General features: G+C 42.4%; 3 protein-coding genes across 14 annotated transcripts in view; 1 reads left to right on the top strand and 2 right to left on the bottom strand.

Annotated features, from left to right (window-relative positions):
* Window positions 1–194: 194 nt before the first annotated feature.
* LOC133470155 (ADP-ribosylation factor-like protein 5B) lies at window positions 195–5,678 on the bottom strand. 2 transcript variants are annotated; one of them, XM_061758170.1, is made up of 7 exons: window positions 5,538–5,678; window positions 4,158–4,491; window positions 2,554–2,614; window positions 1,814–1,961; window positions 1,195–1,278; window positions 952–1,103; window positions 195–869 (listed from the first exon to the last, which is right to left on the bottom strand). In XM_061758170.1, exons 2-7 carry the CDS (start codon window positions 4,201–4,203, stop codon window positions 821–823), a joined length of 540 nt encoding a protein of 179 aa, XP_061614154.1. In that variant the 5' UTR covers window positions 4,204–4,491; window positions 5,538–5,678; the 3' UTR covers window positions 195–820. The 2 variants fall into 2 exon arrangements, with proteins under 2 accessions (XP_061614154.1, XP_061614153.1); XM_061758169.1 differs by having other exon boundaries at window positions 4,158–4,488; window positions 5,538–5,676.
* nsun6 (NOP2/Sun RNA methyltransferase 6) lies at window positions 4,741–9,407 on the top strand. Its single transcript, XM_061758156.1, has 11 exons — window positions 4,741–5,173; window positions 5,482–5,637; window positions 5,720–5,811; window positions 5,970–6,082; window positions 6,256–6,409; window positions 6,983–7,064; window positions 7,432–7,551; window positions 7,634–7,778; window positions 8,263–8,408; window positions 8,893–9,018; window positions 9,089–9,407. The coding sequence occupies exons 1-11, from the start codon at window positions 5,063–5,065 to the stop codon at window positions 9,263–9,265; spliced, it is 1,422 nt and encodes a 473-aa protein (XP_061614140.1). The 5' UTR covers window positions 4,741–5,062; the 3' UTR covers window positions 9,266–9,407.
* A 1,514-nt stretch (window positions 9,408–10,921) lies between these two features.
* Window positions 10,922–16,843, bottom strand: part of cacnb2a (calcium channel, voltage-dependent, beta 2a) — a 48,811-nt gene continuing 42,889 nt past the window's right edge. For all 11 annotated transcript variants that reach the window (XM_061758142.1, XM_061758149.1, XM_061758144.1 and 8 more), the window contains 7 exons: window positions 16,679–16,759; window positions 15,850–15,908; window positions 14,694–14,803; window positions 13,600–13,751; window positions 12,668–12,763; window positions 12,400–12,579; window positions 10,922–12,142 (listed from right to left, as the gene is read on the bottom strand). In XM_061758142.1, coding sequence (XP_061614126.1) covers window positions 11,519–12,142; window positions 12,400–12,579; window positions 12,668–12,763; window positions 13,600–13,751; window positions 14,694–14,803; window positions 15,850–15,908; window positions 16,679–16,759 — 1,302 coding nt within the window. In that variant the 3' untranslated portion in view covers window positions 10,922–11,518. The remainder of the gene's footprint in view (window positions 12,143–12,399; window positions 12,580–12,667; window positions 12,764–13,599; window positions 13,752–14,693; window positions 14,804–15,849; window positions 15,909–16,678; window positions 16,760–16,843) is intronic.

Raw genomic sequence — 16,843 nt, 5'->3', positions numbered from 1 at the left:
TTTGACTTGACGCATGGCTCAAAATAGAGTAACTAAGACAATTAGTGTTTACATTTTCCCTTCCAAAACAAACATCTAAAACTGACCAATTTTTTTTCCCCACATGTATCGCTTTCAAAAAAACATTTTTACAAAACGTATTAAACATTGTGAATAACCCCTCTCCCTTTTAGGTGACAGTGAGTAACAACATCCATGGCTCAAAAATATTTAATTGTCAAATGTAACGAGTTCTTTTGGGAAGACCTCTTGATTGAATCTTCCAGACAGACAACAAGGCTGAGCTTAAGGCTTTGGCTCAAGTATTGTTGACTAACGAGGGAGGATGTGGCTCAAATGCCACCATCGTAATTTCTTCTACAAATGTGCGCAGCACATACTTGCACACACTGCAAGAGCACCGTTTATCTGGAAACAGAAAAAAAAAAAAAAAGCCTCTGGCCATACACTGAGAAAGACAAATAGTGGAATTTAAAATACTGACATAAAGAAGAAAGAAACCGCATTAGTTTGCTCAAGAGGAGGAGGAGGAAACAAAAAAGTAAAATCAAGCACATTTTTGCTCGCAGAGCCAAACCCACCAACTGCGTAGTAGCCTATGTGTAATGTGTGTGCAAAAAAAAAGTCCATCGCTTTTGTGTCCTTGAACGTAAAAAAGTTTCCTTAAATGGACATCCGCGTGCAAAATTCATGGCGCAAATGCTCACGTGTTTGTTCTCCTCAAAGTGAAGTCAGCGTGAGCCCACATGCGCCGCAAAAATCCAAACAAAAAAAAAGGAAAAGTGGAAGGAGATGAGTAGTCTTGTGGGAGTGGGGGGGGTTATCTGAGTCCGGCCCGTGACGTCATCCACTCCAGACCTTGACATAAACTGGAACAAAAACATGAAAATTATCTCATAAAAATAAAATATATTTCTTGTGGTGAGATTGTGACGTTATTTCTTTGCATACCCTTCCCCGGTGAGGGCGCAGCAGGACTGGATGTGCCACGGGTGGTCTTTGATGGAGCTCAGAGTCATGTACTTGGAGATCTCGGCCGCCGACATGCAGTCCTTCATGTCCTGCTTGTTGGCGAAGATCAGCACGGCCGCTTTGCGCAGGTCCTGGAAGGTAGAAAGAAGATGGGGCACCAGTCAGTCGGCCCCTTCCAGAGAGAAGAAAAAAAAAAAAAAAACAAAGGTCCCGACGGCTAACCTCATGAGCTAACATCCTGTAGAGTTCCTCTTTGGAGATGACCAGACGCTCTCGATCTGTGCTGTCAACCACCAGGATGACAAACTGCAAAGAACAACCACAACAAGTCGGCCCGTGAGCACGCAAATGAGCCACGTATGCTAACGGTCAAGACGAAAAGAACAAAAAGGAGGCGCCCGGCGACAGCGGCCTTCGGAACGATGAGATGGCGTACGACGCATTGTCATAGTGACCGCGAGACTCCCCCGCTGTTTGACCGTGTAATATTCTTGAAAAAGTCAACCTTTTTGGAGTAACCCTAACCCATATAAAATTTTAACTGGTTTGTTATCTTTTCCAGTTTTTTGTTTTTTTTTCGTGAAAGTGAAAACATGTTTATGGTGTAATGAGCTCTATATTTCACAACATAGATACTGCAGTATAATAGTCCAGTAACAACAGGACTATACTACAGTATTACCAAAGTATGCTGGCTCTTGCGGCATGTGAGAAAACGTCAAGAGCATTCAGAGGGGCCTCTTTGTGAACGCTTAACCTTTGAACCGCGACGGCCCCTCAGCTGCCGTGTGTGTGCGCTCTGTGAACAAACACACCATCTGCCCTCAGTGTGTGAGTGTACCTCAGTGTTGGAGTAGTACGTGTTCCAGGAGGACCTGAGCGACTCCTGCCCGCCGATGTCCCACATGAGGAAGTGCGTGTTCTTCACCACGATCTCCTCCACGTTGCTGCCGATGGTGGGCGACGTGTGGACCACCTCGTTCATCAGACTACCCGAAGGACACTTCATTAGGGACACATATTGTAGTACAGCAGGCACACGTACCATGTATTCTCGTCATATTTTATTTTCTATACTTTTTATCTAATGGAATTTGTAAAATATTGTACAGAATTTGTTTTTGTTTTTTTAAATCATGAGGTTAGGTTATGGACCACCCCCGCAATAGGTGAAATCTGCGAAGTAGCCACCACATAGTTTTTTATTTCCACATATTTTAAAGCTATACGAGCCTGACCAAACTCTTATTAATCTTCCCCACACTCCTACTAACCTCTACCATACTCTAATAAACAAGCTTTTAAACTCTTAAACATATAGTAGTACTGTACACTATTTACAATTTATTCCTTGTAATACGCATTTTAAGGATTTTTTGTTTGATTGTTTTGTTTTTTCTTTTGTTTAGAGTTTTAATGTTTTAGGCTAGGAAGTATTTAGACAAAAAAACAAATTACAACATACACTTAAAATCGATACAGCAAATTATGGGTGATAAGAATCTATATTTGTATGTGCAGTAGGTTAGACGCGATATACTGAGGAGAATAAGGAACATAAGGCATGTAAAAAGTGCTTACAACTGGTAAAGGATGGTGGTCTTGCCGGCATTGTCCAGGCCGACGATGATCACCTTGTGCTCTGTAAGAAAGAAGAAAACAAATAAAGATTTGTGTGGTTGTCACGGTGATTTAGTCAGTGGCAAACCCGACATTGTGCCCCCCTTCCAATTCTGACAAAAGGGTCTTGTCTATGACTTCCTGCAGCTTTGTAAAACAGCAAAACAATTATGTGCAGTGGATATGAAAGGTCTACACACCCCTGTTCAAATGCCAGGTTTTAGTGATATTAAAAAAAGAGAGAGACCATTACAAAATGTTTTCGACCGTAAACATGACCGATAAACTATCAATTACAAATAATCTGTTTGAGAGGGGAAGTAAAAAAAAAAAAAAAGCTAAATAATGACATTGCAAAACTGTGCACACCCTTTTAACTGTGGAATGGAGGTGTTCAGAATTTAAACAACTTGCCTTCAACATGTTAAATAGGAGCCAGCAAACAACTGCCACCACTTAAAAGCGCCCCAATTAACACCAACTAAAGTTCAGATGTTTTAATAGGCTTTTCCTGACAATTTTTTTCTTTTTTTTGTTTCTAACAAAAGTCTTAAGGTTTTGTGCTAACACTGACTGCTTTAAAAAAAAAAAATACAAAAAAAAAAAAAATAAACTGCTCCAAAGCATGAGGCTGCCACCATAATGTTTCACTGTAGGTTTGTGAGTGGAAGAAAAAAAAATTATAAATAAAAAAGTGCTTAAACTTGGCACACAAAGCAAGTTGCACTTCTCAGAATTGGTCACTTGTTCAACTCTCACACATAAATAAAGAAATGAATCCTAGGAAGACTTCACGCACAGTTACATCAAATAGCAATAATCCAGCAACTATTCAACCACTTTAACTTGTTGAAAATGTGTTTTTATTCTGGAGTTTGGATGCAAAATTGGTTCATACATGCAAAAAAAAAAGATGTTTCCCATAATATATATTTTTCTTGTAAAATTATGACACTGTCTCCCAAAAGAAAATCACTATGACAAAGTCAAACTATAGTCGTTTTCTAAAAATAAATATTTGAAGGTGACATTTTTCACAAAAAAAGCTAAAATGTCTCAGAAAATAAAATTGGATTTTTTTTTGTGGCAAAATATATTTTTTTAATTCATGAATTTCCATGAATTTATTTTTTCTAACAAAAATAATTCATTGTACTTTAAAAAATATAGACTCTCGTCAAATTTTTCGCGTAAAATGATAAAAATTTCTCAAAAGAAAAACTCAAAAATGTGAGTAAAAAAAGACATTTCTCATTAGAAGAAAAAAAGCAGGATTTTTCTCCCAGTAAAAAAAAGAACCAAAAAAACGTGATTACGAAGTTGATTTCTCACAAATGAAATTTCCCCCTCGAGCCAGATTAAGAATATTAATGCAGGAGTTTTAAATGAGTAGTTTGGATGCAAAATTGCCGACTTTAGTCAAAGTCGCAGCTCAAGGGAGCGTTTACAGTAAACACCGAAACACAAAGTCAACACAAAAGTCGTCCGAAGCCATTCAAACGACCGAGTTTTATCGTATTTACTGCCGTAAAAAAGAAAACAATAATAATAATAAAATGACGCACCTTGGTTACAGAAGAAGCTCCACAGTTTTGCGAATATAAGGCCCATTGTTTAAAAAGAAAAACGTCCGTTTGTCCGTCCGTTCTTTGTTCCTTACATCCGTCGGTCGGTACCAGGCTGGAAGTCCACACGGCGTCCGAGCTAAGCTACGAGCTCACGGCGACTTTTCCCCCCGAAGCGGGCTCCAGGCACCCCCGGTCCACAGGCATGTAAAAATGCGGTGGGGAGCGGCGAAAGACTCGGAAGTGGTTTGACGGAGCTTGTTCGGTGCCAAGACAGCCGCGCCAGGTTGCATCTCGAGCGGTACAACCGACACCGTTCGCCGTTCTGCTTCTACTGGGCCGGCGGCGTGCAAAAAAAAAAAAAAAAAAAAGCTGCATATTTTAAGACTTGCTGTGACGTCATCACGCAACGACACGTTCACATTTTTTCCTAAACTAAATTAAACTTTGAAATAAATTATCGCTAAGCATGATATGTTTTAATACTATTGGTGATATAAAAATAACAAAAGCTCCGAAGAACAGAACCCGTTTTTTTAACAATGTGCTGACGTCATCACACGCCACGACGCGTTCAGATTTTTCTCTTTTAAAAGAAAAAAAACCCCACTCGTTCAGAAATCCTGGCATAATATTTGAATACTATCGATTATTTAACATCAGTATTTCTGTACGCGCGATCTCGTGACGAATGAGGAAACGGAAGCACCGGCGATGTCCATGCCAAAATGTTGTGCTGGTGCGAGAATAGTGAACAATTGAAGACATTAGTGAGGCATGTTGTAAGATTGTTCACAGTGGGAACAGTCGGCGCCTCTGGTATGTCTACAATATGACATCTATGGCGCAAATATTTAGTAAGAGTTGTAATTTTACCAGTCGGTAACGTTGTGCGGTGTATTATCATGGCGGAAGCTGAAGTGGCGACAAAAACAGACAAAATGTCGGTCTTTCCAAACATTTCTCTGAGGCTGGAGGTCGCCGATTACCTGAAGGGAGTGTTCTTAAACAAGGAGGTAGGTTTGTATGGAAATCTGCACAATTTGTGTCATTGTAGTGGAAGAAAATCTGATTATCCCTATGGAGTATCGTTTGACTGTGAGCCTGAACATGGAGGGGTCTTTATGGGATTATGTAAACAAAGTTGTGAAAGTGCAAAAAAAAAAAAAAAAAAAACTTGTATGCCTTGTATGTTAAACATTGATATTAAGATGCTTTATGTGATGTTTTGCAATGTGATGACTTCAAAGTGAAAAAAAACCCACAAATTAGATTTTTTTTTATGTGCCGTTTTTTGACTTGAAACTGTTTTGTTTGTTGTCAGCTGTTGGCGTCCATTGGCCATCAGGAAGCCGAACGCAATTTCCAGATGCTTCTCACCTGCCTGTCGCACCCTCCGTCTTACACGTGCGTCCGGGCCAGCGTCCACCTGGCTCCGCAGAGCGAGATCCGACGCAAGCTGGGCGAGGAGCTGAAGAAGGTGAAATAATTTTTAGTTTTTTAATTTTACAACTCACTTGTCAGGAGGTATGTCGTGTTTCCGTTTGTTGATGTCGGAGTAGCAAACGTGCGGATGGGAGGAGGAGGAGGAGCTGGAGATCGTCCCGCATCCCAGCGTTCCGGATGTGCTGCTTATCCCTGTGGTCGGCCCAAGGTACGACACTGCGATGCTGCTTTGAATAAAAAAATGACAAAATGTTCTTGTAAAAATACACTTTTAGAATTATCATCAAATATAGTATAGTTTTCTCCCAAAATATTTTGTAAAAATATTTTGTTTTTCAACTCAAGAGACTTGATTGTCTTTTCCAGGCGTGTGCAGCAGCTCGGCTCCGAGGCCGAGGTGGTGGTGGGTGCGCAGTGCGGCCACGCCGTGCTGAGGGGCGCTGACGTGTTTGCCCCCGGAATTCTATCCTGTCCCAAGCGTAAATACCAGTCTAATTGATTTGCAAAATATGCCTCAAAAGTCAAAACAAAACTAAGACGGATGATAACCACATGAAAGTAAATGGTACCCAAAAGTCAAACAAAACCTGGTGTTCAAGCTATCATCATGATATTTTCCCCACAAACAAAAGATTGTTGGCTTGTTTTCCAGACATGAAGGCTGGGGACGTGGTGTCGGTGTTCTCCGACGTGGAGGGAAAGTGCACCCGGGGAGCATTCAGCTTCCACGGGTTGAAAATATTTGTGGGGAACGGTTTGGCCGAAAAGGACCGCGGCGGCATTTTCGGCACAGGAGAAACCGTCAGGTAGCGAAACATGTTTTAAATAGTGTGACATTCATAATAAAGTGCTGTATAACTACGCATTCTGTTAACTCTACACTCTCATTCACTGACTCCCACGTCACTCACCAGGCCAAGCCCCCATCTTATAAATCTACACATTCATAGTCACAGATGATGTAGTGTGAAACGTGACGCTAGTGACAAGTCACAAGTGGCCAACAATAATACCTGCCCCTCAAACGCATATTTTGTTGTTTAAGAAAGAAATATTTTAATCTGATTACTCTATGGGATACTTAGTGGAATAATCGGTTCTGAAAATATTCGCTCATCACACTTTTCCCTATTTGTTCCCAGGACTAGTTGTGACAATACAGAGAAAGATATAGCGGAAGACAAGGAAAAAGCAAAACACGGAAACTCTTGAAATTTGCTGACGTTTCTCATCACGTTTTGTTATCATAGTCACACTTTTCCTCCTTGCCATCACGGAAAACAAGCCAAAGAAAAATCTAAATGCTTGCGGACATTGTCAATTTTTGACACGCGATGGTTTGAAATTCCAAATTTTGAGTTTGAGTTTTGTGTCTCCAGGGGCGTTGGCGTGCGTATGACGGAGCCCCTTTACAGGAGTCCCTCCTTTGATGGAGTCTTACCTCACCTGGCCTTCTTACAGGTAAACATAAAAAATAAAAAATAAAAAAACTTTTATCCATTTTGATGTTTCTTGACTATCCCAGAAAAGCTTACCGAGTCACTTACAGTAGATGTGAAACTCTTCTCCGAATGTGTCTGCATGACTGTGTTGTTCTGCCCCCCAGTGGCCACAGGTGCTGAGCCGCAATATACTGAACAAAAAAAATCAAAATTTTTCAAAACATCACTTGTGACATCAGTAAATGTAAAAGTCAGTATGTTTTGCTTTTTTGGGGGGGGGGGGCTCAAGCCATCAGCGCACAAGATGTCCACATTAGTTTTTTTGACACCCTTTTGGAGGTTCCCAATTTTACAGCATCGTTGTAAAGGTTTTCCGTTTATGCTAGAACCTTCCATCCGTGGTCGTGGGCCACGTTCTGGGTCCTCGTCCCGGAGAGCGCGTCCTGGACATGTGCGCCGCCCCGGGGGGGAAGACGTGCCACATCGCTGCCCTCATGGAGGATCGGGTACACTGCAAGATGGCACCGCCAACTCATCTCTCACACGCAGTTAAATCATTTTGTAGATTTTTGTTTTCTTTTCTGTCAGGGTGAAGTGGTGGCCTTGGACAAGATACGAAACAAGATGGAGCCGATTCGCCGGAATGCTGAAATGTTGCAGTTACGCAGTGTGACGGCGTTTTGCTTCAACAGCACCAAAGTCGTGAGCGACGAGAGTCACCGCGGCGCAGAAGGTGACGTCATCACCTCACTTCCACACGCATCACACCGCTGGCGCCATACATTCGGTACCCGGGCCAACTTAATCCACCTCTTAATACCACCACTGTCATGTGGCAATTATTGGAACCGTCAATACTATGCAAAAACGCACGAAAACAGCACGTGTGTGTCACCATGTTACATCTGGACCACTTCACAATCATATAACACGACAAAAACGTAAAACATTTACAGTGGTACCTCAATTTTATGAAGTATATTGATCATTTCGTTTAAGTTGCATCTTCCAGCAATACTGATTTTGAACGCCCTGGACAGATTAGATTGACATGGCAACAGAGAGAGGCTGGAATCTGATTGGCCAAAAAAAAAAAAAAAAAAAGAGAATAGACTGTGGGGAATAAATTAACACAAATGTAAGAAAAAAAAAAAAACATTGTAATTGAGGGTCAGCACTTCTGATGGCGTTTATGACCGCCCACCACTGTTCTCCAGGGCCGCCCTTCCCTCCCGAGAGCTTCGACCGCGTGCTGCTGGACGCGCCCTGCAGCGGCCTCGGCCAGAGGCCGAACATGTCGAGCACCTGGAGTCTGAAGGAGGTTTGCTCCTACGCGCCCCTGCAAAGAAGCCTCCTCCGTGCTGTATGTGTGCGCTACTCTTTTTCACCACTAGAGAGCATTAGTCACAATTGCGCCACTATTTGGTCTTGGACAAGTTCTCGATTTTAATACATAATCCATTGTCAAAAGTAATCAATTTATCATATATAAATATATTGTGTGTACATATTTTTTTGTATTTTCATGCCTTAGAACTCAATTTAAATGACATTTTCAAATTATAATCCCCAAAGGGGAATGTGTTCTAAAGTACTGTTAATACCTGATCTTTTTCTAAAATAACATGTTAAAAACTTGCATTAACACTTGATCCACTGATATCATTATTGGTGTCAAATATTCATTCACTTTTTTCACTCGTTCAAATGAGTGTTATACCCAGTTCAATGATATTTGCTGTTTGATACAACAGTGAGCATCGTGTTCAGCTGATGAAAAGGAGTATTAATAATACTTGAACTGGAACTCAACAGTTCTAATAAAGATGCGCGTTTTGTACTTGCAGGCTGTGCGCGCATTAAAGCGCGGCGGCGTCCTGGTGTACAGTACGTGCACGGTGACGCTGTCTGAGAATGAGGAGCAGGTGGCTTGGGCCCTGCGCACCTTCCCCGGACTCACGCTGCTGCCTCAGGTCAGAAGAACACCAACGCCATCCCGGCTGTCCCCCCTCGTACACTCTATTGATTCTCTGGCTTCTCCAGGAGCCTCGCGTGGGGGTCGAGGGCATGCCGGGCGCGGGGCTGTCCCTGGAGCAGCTCGGCCTCCTCCAGAGGTTCCGACCAGAGTTGAGCTGGGAGGCCACCGCCGCGACACCCCTCGCCAGCAGGGCCGACGGCGACACCATCGGATTCTTTATCGCCAAGTTCCAGAAAAACTGACTTGCTCCCTGCTGCGATGCTCGGGAACAAAAGCACACTTTTGACGCAAATGGCTGACAACGCTGTAATGTGCATGCCAGGCCAGTAGGTGGCAATGGCACTATGTAAAAGCCATAGCACAGTAAACAAAAACGGACAGTTCTGTATACGTTTTATGCATGACACGGGCAAGCACATAATGGATTTTAAAAGTTTACACACCCCTGTTTAAATGCCAGGTTTTTGTGATATAAAAATATCAGACCAAGAAAAAAAATTTCAAACCTTTTTCCGTCATTAATTTGACCTATTACCTGTACAACTCCATCCATCCATTTTCTCCAATTGAAAAAAAAAAAAAATCTTGTAGAGCGAAAGACCTCTGCGGAACATGGCTTGTGCTGGATCAAATATGTCAGAAAAACCCCAACTTGAACATCTGAACGTTATTTTGCACTTCGAATGCAATTGGTTAATTCTGAGCACAGCGACATCCCCAGCTGTGAGGGGGTGTGCACATTGTGCAACCACATTATCGCAAATGTATATTTTTACTTCCCCTCTCGCAAATCTTTCCACTAAGTAGTACAGGTTACACCATGGAGTAAAAAGTTCTTAAAAGATTCATCTTGGTCTCATGTTTTAATACCAAAAACCTTTCATATCCGCTCTATGTTAGCGTTCTCAACTCCATGAGTTATATTTTCACGGAGATAGTAACTTTTGAGGGCCTGTCCTTTAATCTTAGCGTTTTCAGCTCCATGTCTGCCATTTTGAAGTTTTGACTTTGAAACTTCCACTTTCAGGACTCGTCTTGTAATATTAGCATTTTGCGCTTCATAGCATAACATCTCTAGACGTTTTTTAAGGGTTTACACGGAAAAAGTAACACTATTGTTTGATCATGCTAGCTTTTGGGCTTCAAAAATGTTGTCATGTCAACAAAAACAACAGTCCCCTCAGCCGCGCTGCCTTTTAGTAGGCAATGTGAAAAGGGCTAAGCCGCATAAACATTGAGGTAGAGGGCGAATGCAGCGGCGTTGCCGTGACAACAGTGACATCACCGTTGCCATGCCGATGGTGGATTCCTCTCCAGCCTGCGCAGACCAGGAAGTGGCGATGTCACGAGAGGTATTAACAATTTATCGCCGCCGGCGAAAATGGAGTTACTGCATCTCAAGGATAATTTATGGATGTTTGTCTAGCTGGCACGATTCCCAGGAAACCCGATCCACTCTGAGCCTATTTTAGACTCATCCCCCTTTGGTAGTGACGTTGCCACGACAACAGCCCCGTGAGCCTACCTCAATTTTTCAGTAGCGTTTTAAGAGCGAGGCGGAAGAATAAGACGAGAAGCTATTTATAGACGTGACAGCCTGGGTGTTTTTCAAGGAGCAACGCAACTATTCTAAGAGTCGCCAGCCTTTAATACACATTGAAAAACCAATGTAGCTTTTAAAAAAACAAAAAAAAAAAAGCAAAATTTATATCTTGAGAGGAAATAAAGGCTGTTTGGAATGACTATATAGCGAGTTCATTTTGTAGCGCTGTTGGAATGTGTAGTCACTATAAGGTTATCCTCCTGTGCCTTCCATGCAAGTCTGGTAGGACGTCTGAGGGAAAAAAACGAAGCGGTTGCAGGCCGAAAATAGTAAAGATACCAGAAAAAAGCACAGCTCGGTACATGACCAAAGTCATGCTTTTTTTTTTATCAAATATGCATATTTGTGAACATTCATGCATATCCATAAGGATCTATGCATAGATACACACGTGTACGTAAAGTGGATTTAATACAAGTCTACACACCCCTGTTCAAATGCCAGGTTTTTGTGATATAAAAATTGAGCTCAACAAAAACTTTTTCCACCATTAATTTGACCTGACTTCTGTACAACTCAATTGAGAAACAGGAAATACTTTCGAGAGGGGAAGTACAAAAAAGACAAACACATGCCAACATTTTAAGTGTGTTTGATTAACGCCAAATGAAGTTAAGCTGTTGTAATTCGCTTTTCCTGACAGGTCAGACAGGTTATCAGGGCACATTAATGGTGGAAAAAGTTGGTCTAATTTTAATTTTTTTTTTAATAAATAGGAAAAAAGCTGGCATTTGAATAGGGGTGTGTAGACTTTTTATATCCACTGTATGCTTGTATCTACATCATAGAAACGCTGCCATCAAGAAAACGGAAGGAAGTGGACATAAATAGGATGCTGTGGTTTGGAGGTGTAGCAGCTCAACAGGGGCCCTGGGTGGAGTAAAAACGTGGTCTACTGGGGGATGTACGAGTCTCGGGCCCATTCCCCCACCTCGGCTCTTTTTTGGGGCTCTCTGTCGTAATGGTGGTTGTCGCGCGCCGGCCTTTGTTGTTGGTGGTGGTGATGAGTGCGCTGCTTGTTGCGTTCGTTGTGGTCCTGCTCGCATTCCTTGGAGCGATGGTGGTGGTGGTGGTGATGATGGTGGTTGTACTCCCGGTGGGGTTGCTGGGGCTCCCCTAAATCGTCCTCCTCCTCTTCCTCCTCCCGGTCGGCGTCCTGCTGCTGCTGCTGCTGGAGTAGCTGAGTGTGAGGCTCCACGTAAGCGGCGTCCTTGCTCTCCCGGCTCTCCGAGTCCAGCGTCTCTTGCCGGGCGAGGCCCCTGGTTCGGTGGTGATGGTGATGGTGGTGGTGGTGGTGGTGTCGGTTGTGGTGGTGGTTGTGGTGCTCAGTCCTGTTGGAAGAAGAGCGTTGCTGGGCGTGATGCGGTCCTCTCCTGGACGGCTCGGTCCTCAGGGGGCGCTCCTCCTCGTCGGCGTCCTCGTCGGCGTCGTCCTGGTCCTGGCTCTGATGGTGGTCCTCTCTGGATCCCTTCCTCTCTATTAACGCCTTTTCGGCCCGATGCTCTGTACTGCCTCCCTGATGTGGAACACAAGGAAATACAAGTCAACAAATGTTACAATAGTAATAATGTTAAAATATTCACTGCATTTTGTTGCAAATTTGTCTGTCTGTTTGTTGGTCATGATGGTGGTACTTGGAGAGCTAAATATTTTTTGGGGTGGTAAAAAGTTTGACAACCGCGATTTTACTAGCGGCTATAAACGCGTCACACTTGTCTGACACCGAATAGCTTCGATGCGTTGACGTAAATCCTACGATCTGACGTTTAGTACCTGCACGCCGGAGGAGGAGGAGGGCAGGGCGGTGGCGGCGGCGGGCATCTTGGTCAGCAGCGGGTTCGGGGCGTCGCAGCTGTTGGGGTGAGTGTTTTTCCAATAGGCCTCCAGGTAGTCGGCCATGTGCTCGCACGCGTCCTCCAGCTGGTTCTCGTCCAGGATGATGTCAAACATCTCCTGAGGACAGCCGAGAGAAAAAACACATTTAAAAAAAATAAACAGTAAATGTTGTTTTGTGATGGTTGGGAGTACACTGGTGACTTACGGGCGGGCACTGTGCCAGCTTGTCGGCCGCCACCATCTGGACGTTGAGGTGTTTGGCCTGAGACTTGCCTCGCGACTTGATGAGTCTCTGCAGCACCTGAAGGCAACACGGTGGATTGTACTCCATTGTATGTCCAGACAATGGCATATAAGGAAAGAAAACTTTAAAACAACGCACATAAGAAAAGAATAATATTTTTAATAGGCCTATCCAAAATATTGAACTATTTCTAGTGTTATATTTAAATACAGTATGTAATGAATATTTGTATTTACATTAATTCCATCCATTTTCTGTACCGCTTTATCATCACAAGGGTCGCGGGCTGCTGGAGCCCATCCCAGCTATCAACGGACAGGAGGCGGGGTACACCCTGAACCGGTCGCCAGCCAATCGCAGGGCACATACAAACAAACAACCATTCCCACCTACGGGCAATTCAGAGTCTTCAATGAACCTAGCGTGTATGTTTTTGGGATGTGGGAGGAAACCGGAGCGCCCGGAGAAAACCCACGCAGGCGGGGCCGGGAATCGAATCCCGGTCCTCAGAACTGTGAGGCAGACGCTCTAACCAGTCACCCGTGCCGCTGAAATGCAATAATGTATATATTAAATTATTAGTTGTCACTAAATATTTAAATTACACAATTTAAATATGACATTTTACATTTTCATTTTGGATTATTAAGATTTGTCAACGTATGTATACTTTATTACATATTTGAATATTACTATAAAAATTTACACTTGGAAATTATTATTAATTGGACATTAATATTCATATTGAATTGTTATTTAATCACATTACGTTGAAAAGAAGGCGCAGTGGACCTCCACCTATTCACAGTTGGGCATTCGGCATTCACCTATTGACGGATTTTTTTTTTTTTTTTTTTGGGGGGGGGGGGATGGGTCGGGGAGGAGCGACTCACCTTGGGGGAGGTGATCTTGACGTAGACGATAATGGGGGCCAGGGACGTCTTGCCCAGCTGCGACGGGTGGTTGATGGTGTCTGCGTCCAGGATGACCAGCTGCAGCGTCCGCGCTAGCTCAAAGATGCGCTCCCGTTCTCTCTGGACCTCGGCTAAAAGGGGGAACAACTGTAAATGTTCGAAGGATGCTCGAGGACGAAGGAAGGCAGCTCAGACTCAATGAGAGTAATTCACGTGCTCGTTACACAACCCCACCAGATGGCGACGGCCGCCCGGCGTGACTCGCGTTGGTGGCAAAAGAAAACTTCAGAGGGAGAAGTTTTCGTCCCTGTGACTAAGGCGACATCACGACATCGCCGAATGAGCAGGTCGCCGCAACAGAAGCATCTCGCTTATCGTCAATATGTGAGCATGAGAGAGCGAAACAGCGGGAGAGGCTGCAAGCGGCCACTCGGCTCGCTTGAAAGCTTGAATAAAGCCAACTTGAATTTTACTGGCGTCAGGCAGAATCCTCACATATGCAAATAATTGACGGCCATTATAATAACTGCCATGTAAACAAATATGCGGGGGTCCATGGCACTGTTTCCTTGAGCCATCTCGACTCCTCTGAGCTCATCAGTGTGGCACTAATATTAGTCATGATAAAGACTATATGACTGAGTACTGCGACCAAAACCTAACTGAATTGGAAAACATTGTTTATTTTCAAATATTTTTATTTGGGTAAAATGCCAATAATGAATAACAAAGCTTCTAATGAATTATATGAATGTTTTAAGAGTCCCACAACTACTAAATCTCTCATCTCTTGAGTACGTTTTGTTGGGTCTTGCATGTGTAAAAATTCACTTTAAATGCTCTTTACAATATCTAATGCCAAAAAGTACATTGACTTGATGATTTTATGATTTAAAAAAAAAACATTGCAATGTTTTCATAGCGTGTTTCTTATTTTCACTTTTTCTTTGCGTAATCGTGATAATACCGATAATCAGCATCATTGTGCTCATGATAATGGTGATGTGTAATTTTTCATCTCGCATGCTTTGTAGATGTGGTGTGTGTGTGTGTGTGTGCGCACGCCACCTTACCCAAGTTGGAGCGCGTGTTGGAGCGCTCGATGATGGCGTGCTTGCTGGGATGGTTCAGGACGGAGCGCTTGGCTAGCGAGATGTCCGCCGTCACGCGAGTGATGGATATTCTGCGGGCACCAAACGAGACGATGAGGTGACAAGGACGAAGACAAATGACCTCATTGTTTTCTTTAGTGTCACATAAAGTACGTGTAATTAGATATAACGCTCAAACCGATGGCGCGCCGCCAATTAATCATCCGTTTGATTATGTAAATGTCACACGTTGCCTGCAGAGCAGACGTGGCACCTGTAAAGCTGATGTTTACGGTGACAAAGTGAAATGCTTGTAAATATAATTTTTACATTATGATTGCATGACTTGAAGCATCATTATTTGGTCCCCACTGTAATATGTATATACATTAATATATTTAATTTCATCGCTGTTTTTGAAAATGTATAAAATATATTTGTTTTATTTAATTCACACTTAATTGATTGTTTTTCTTTTATTTTTAATGTTTGTCATATCTGAAACAAGAAAAGCTCATTTTCTTCATGTTTTGGATGAAAAAAACAAAAAACTTGTAACAGTCCAACTAAACCAAATTAAATACATTTTGTGGTTTTCAAATTTAATATTTCTATTCATAGCATTTGTTTTTAATCATTGGAAAGCGACAATTTGTACAATGCACGCCTTCCTCCCAATAGCCTGATACTCTGCGGTCGCGTAAATAAACGCCATCGGCCACAATATTTTTTACAGGTGACCTTTGATGACAACACAGCCATCCATGTATGTTATCTTGCCTGCAGTGTATCAAATTAGTAACTGCCAACAAAACAAAGGCAAACGGTGGATTGAACAAAGTGAGAGCACGGATGCCGAGATGATCATTTGTCTCGATGACAACACAAACGCGATTGGGCCATTTCATCCATGTGTGAAGAAATACAGCTCGTGTGTGTTCCCTGCCTCAGATGAGTCCACGTTGAGAGAAACAAAGAGAAAGAAGTCCATGATGGCCTATTAAGGACATGCCTATTTAAAGCAGCGACACACTCGTGTCTCCCCGGGCCAACTTGTTACTTACTCCCCAGGGGGAAGGTGGGGGGGCTTGGGGTTCAGCGGGGGAGGAATGAGGAAGGAAGCGGGATGAGAACCTACCGTCCCTCAAATCGGTGCTTCAGAAAGTCAAACAGTGCTTTTTGCATCATGTCGGTCACCTGTGAGCAGAACAAAAATAAATCAGATTTAAATGTGATGAATATGTTAAAATGTTTAAGTTAATTTTATTTTTTTTTCTAAATCCCTGCATGAAAATTTTGCATGAATTTTCTTTTTAGTGATTTTTTTTTTAATCCTGTCTTTTACTCTTATATACTGTATACTAATTTTGCACCCTCTGAACAACTGAGGGCCAAAAATGTACACACACAATGTGCTCTCAAATATGCTCTCATATAATCAATGTTTAGTTGTTTTTCAATAAATCACAACTCCAAGACCTGCTCAAAACTAACAAACAATATACTCCTTATATACAGTTTTATTAGAATTATTGTTTTTATTTTTTAATTTTTTAAGTCAATTATTTTCCACATAATAAATAGTAATGGTAGGAAGGGATTTTGAGTGGTGATAAGAGCGTTGGATATGTCAGAGATTACTGCATTAGTATTTTCCATGTGGTTCTAAATACTTTCTCTGAACTATAACGGAAAAGGCCATAGATAAGCCAAGGGAAACTCGCATCATTTTTGCGGTAATTTGTAAACTAAACAGTAAACAACTGTTACTTCAGCACAAACATGAGAGTAACACATACAAAACTATGCATAAATTCTGTCTGCTCTTTGGAAACCATTAAATTTGCTGGAGTTTAACTTCATCTTTACTGATCGTCTTCTTCTTGACATCATCGATCAACTCTCGTATTTTGACGTGCATTCTGAGCACCGTTTTTACAGCACATCGATGATGTGCTCGAACGCACCTCGTAGCCCTTGAGTGACGGTCCAACCAGAACCACGGGTCGCATGGAAGGCACAACATCGTATGGAGGAATGTGTTCCGTCTATACAGAGGAAGCATACAGATTAAAAACATGCAAATACAAGAAATCATAGAGAACAACAAATTATATATAAAAAAAACTTTT

Source organism: Phyllopteryx taeniolatus, chromosome 20, assembly GCF_024500385.1.
Source record: "Phyllopteryx taeniolatus isolate TA_2022b chromosome 20, UOR_Ptae_1.2, whole genome shotgun sequence".
Taxonomy (NCBI): Eukaryota; Metazoa; Chordata; class Actinopteri; order Syngnathiformes; family Syngnathidae; genus Phyllopteryx; species Phyllopteryx taeniolatus.
The sequence above is the reverse complement of the archived record's forward strand: the minus strand, read 5'-3'. Positions and strand labels throughout refer to the sequence as shown.

What these genes read in the sequence shown, in the direction of transcription:
- nsun6 (XM_061758156.1), top strand. Translation starts at nt 5,063, where the DNA reads ATGGCGGAAGCTGAAGTGGCGACAAAAACAGACAAAATGTCGGTCTTT. An exon ending in ATCCCTGTGGTCGGCCCAAG is followed by an intron (nt 5,812 to 5,969) that starts GTACGACACTGC and finishes TGTCTTTTCCAG; the next exon opens with GCGTGTGCAGCAGCTCGGCT. An exon ending in GACTCACGCTGCTGCCTCAG is followed by an intron (nt 9,019 to 9,088) that starts GTCAGAAGAACA and finishes TGGCTTCTCCAG; the next exon opens with GAGCCTCGCGTGGGGGTCGA.
- LOC133470155 (XM_061758170.1), bottom strand. Translation starts at nt 4,203, where the DNA reads ATGGGCCTTATATTCGCAAAACTGTGGAGCTTCTTCTGTAACCAAG. An exon ending in ACAGGATGTTAGCTCATGAG is followed by an intron (nt 1,104 to 1,194) that starts GTTAGCCGTCGG and finishes TCTACCTTCCAG; the next exon opens with GACCTGCGCAAAGCGGCCGT. An exon ending in TGCGCCCTCACCGGGGAAGG is followed by an intron (nt 870 to 951) that starts GTATGCAAAGAA and finishes TTTTTGTTCCAG; the next exon opens with TTTATGTCAAGGTCTGGAGT.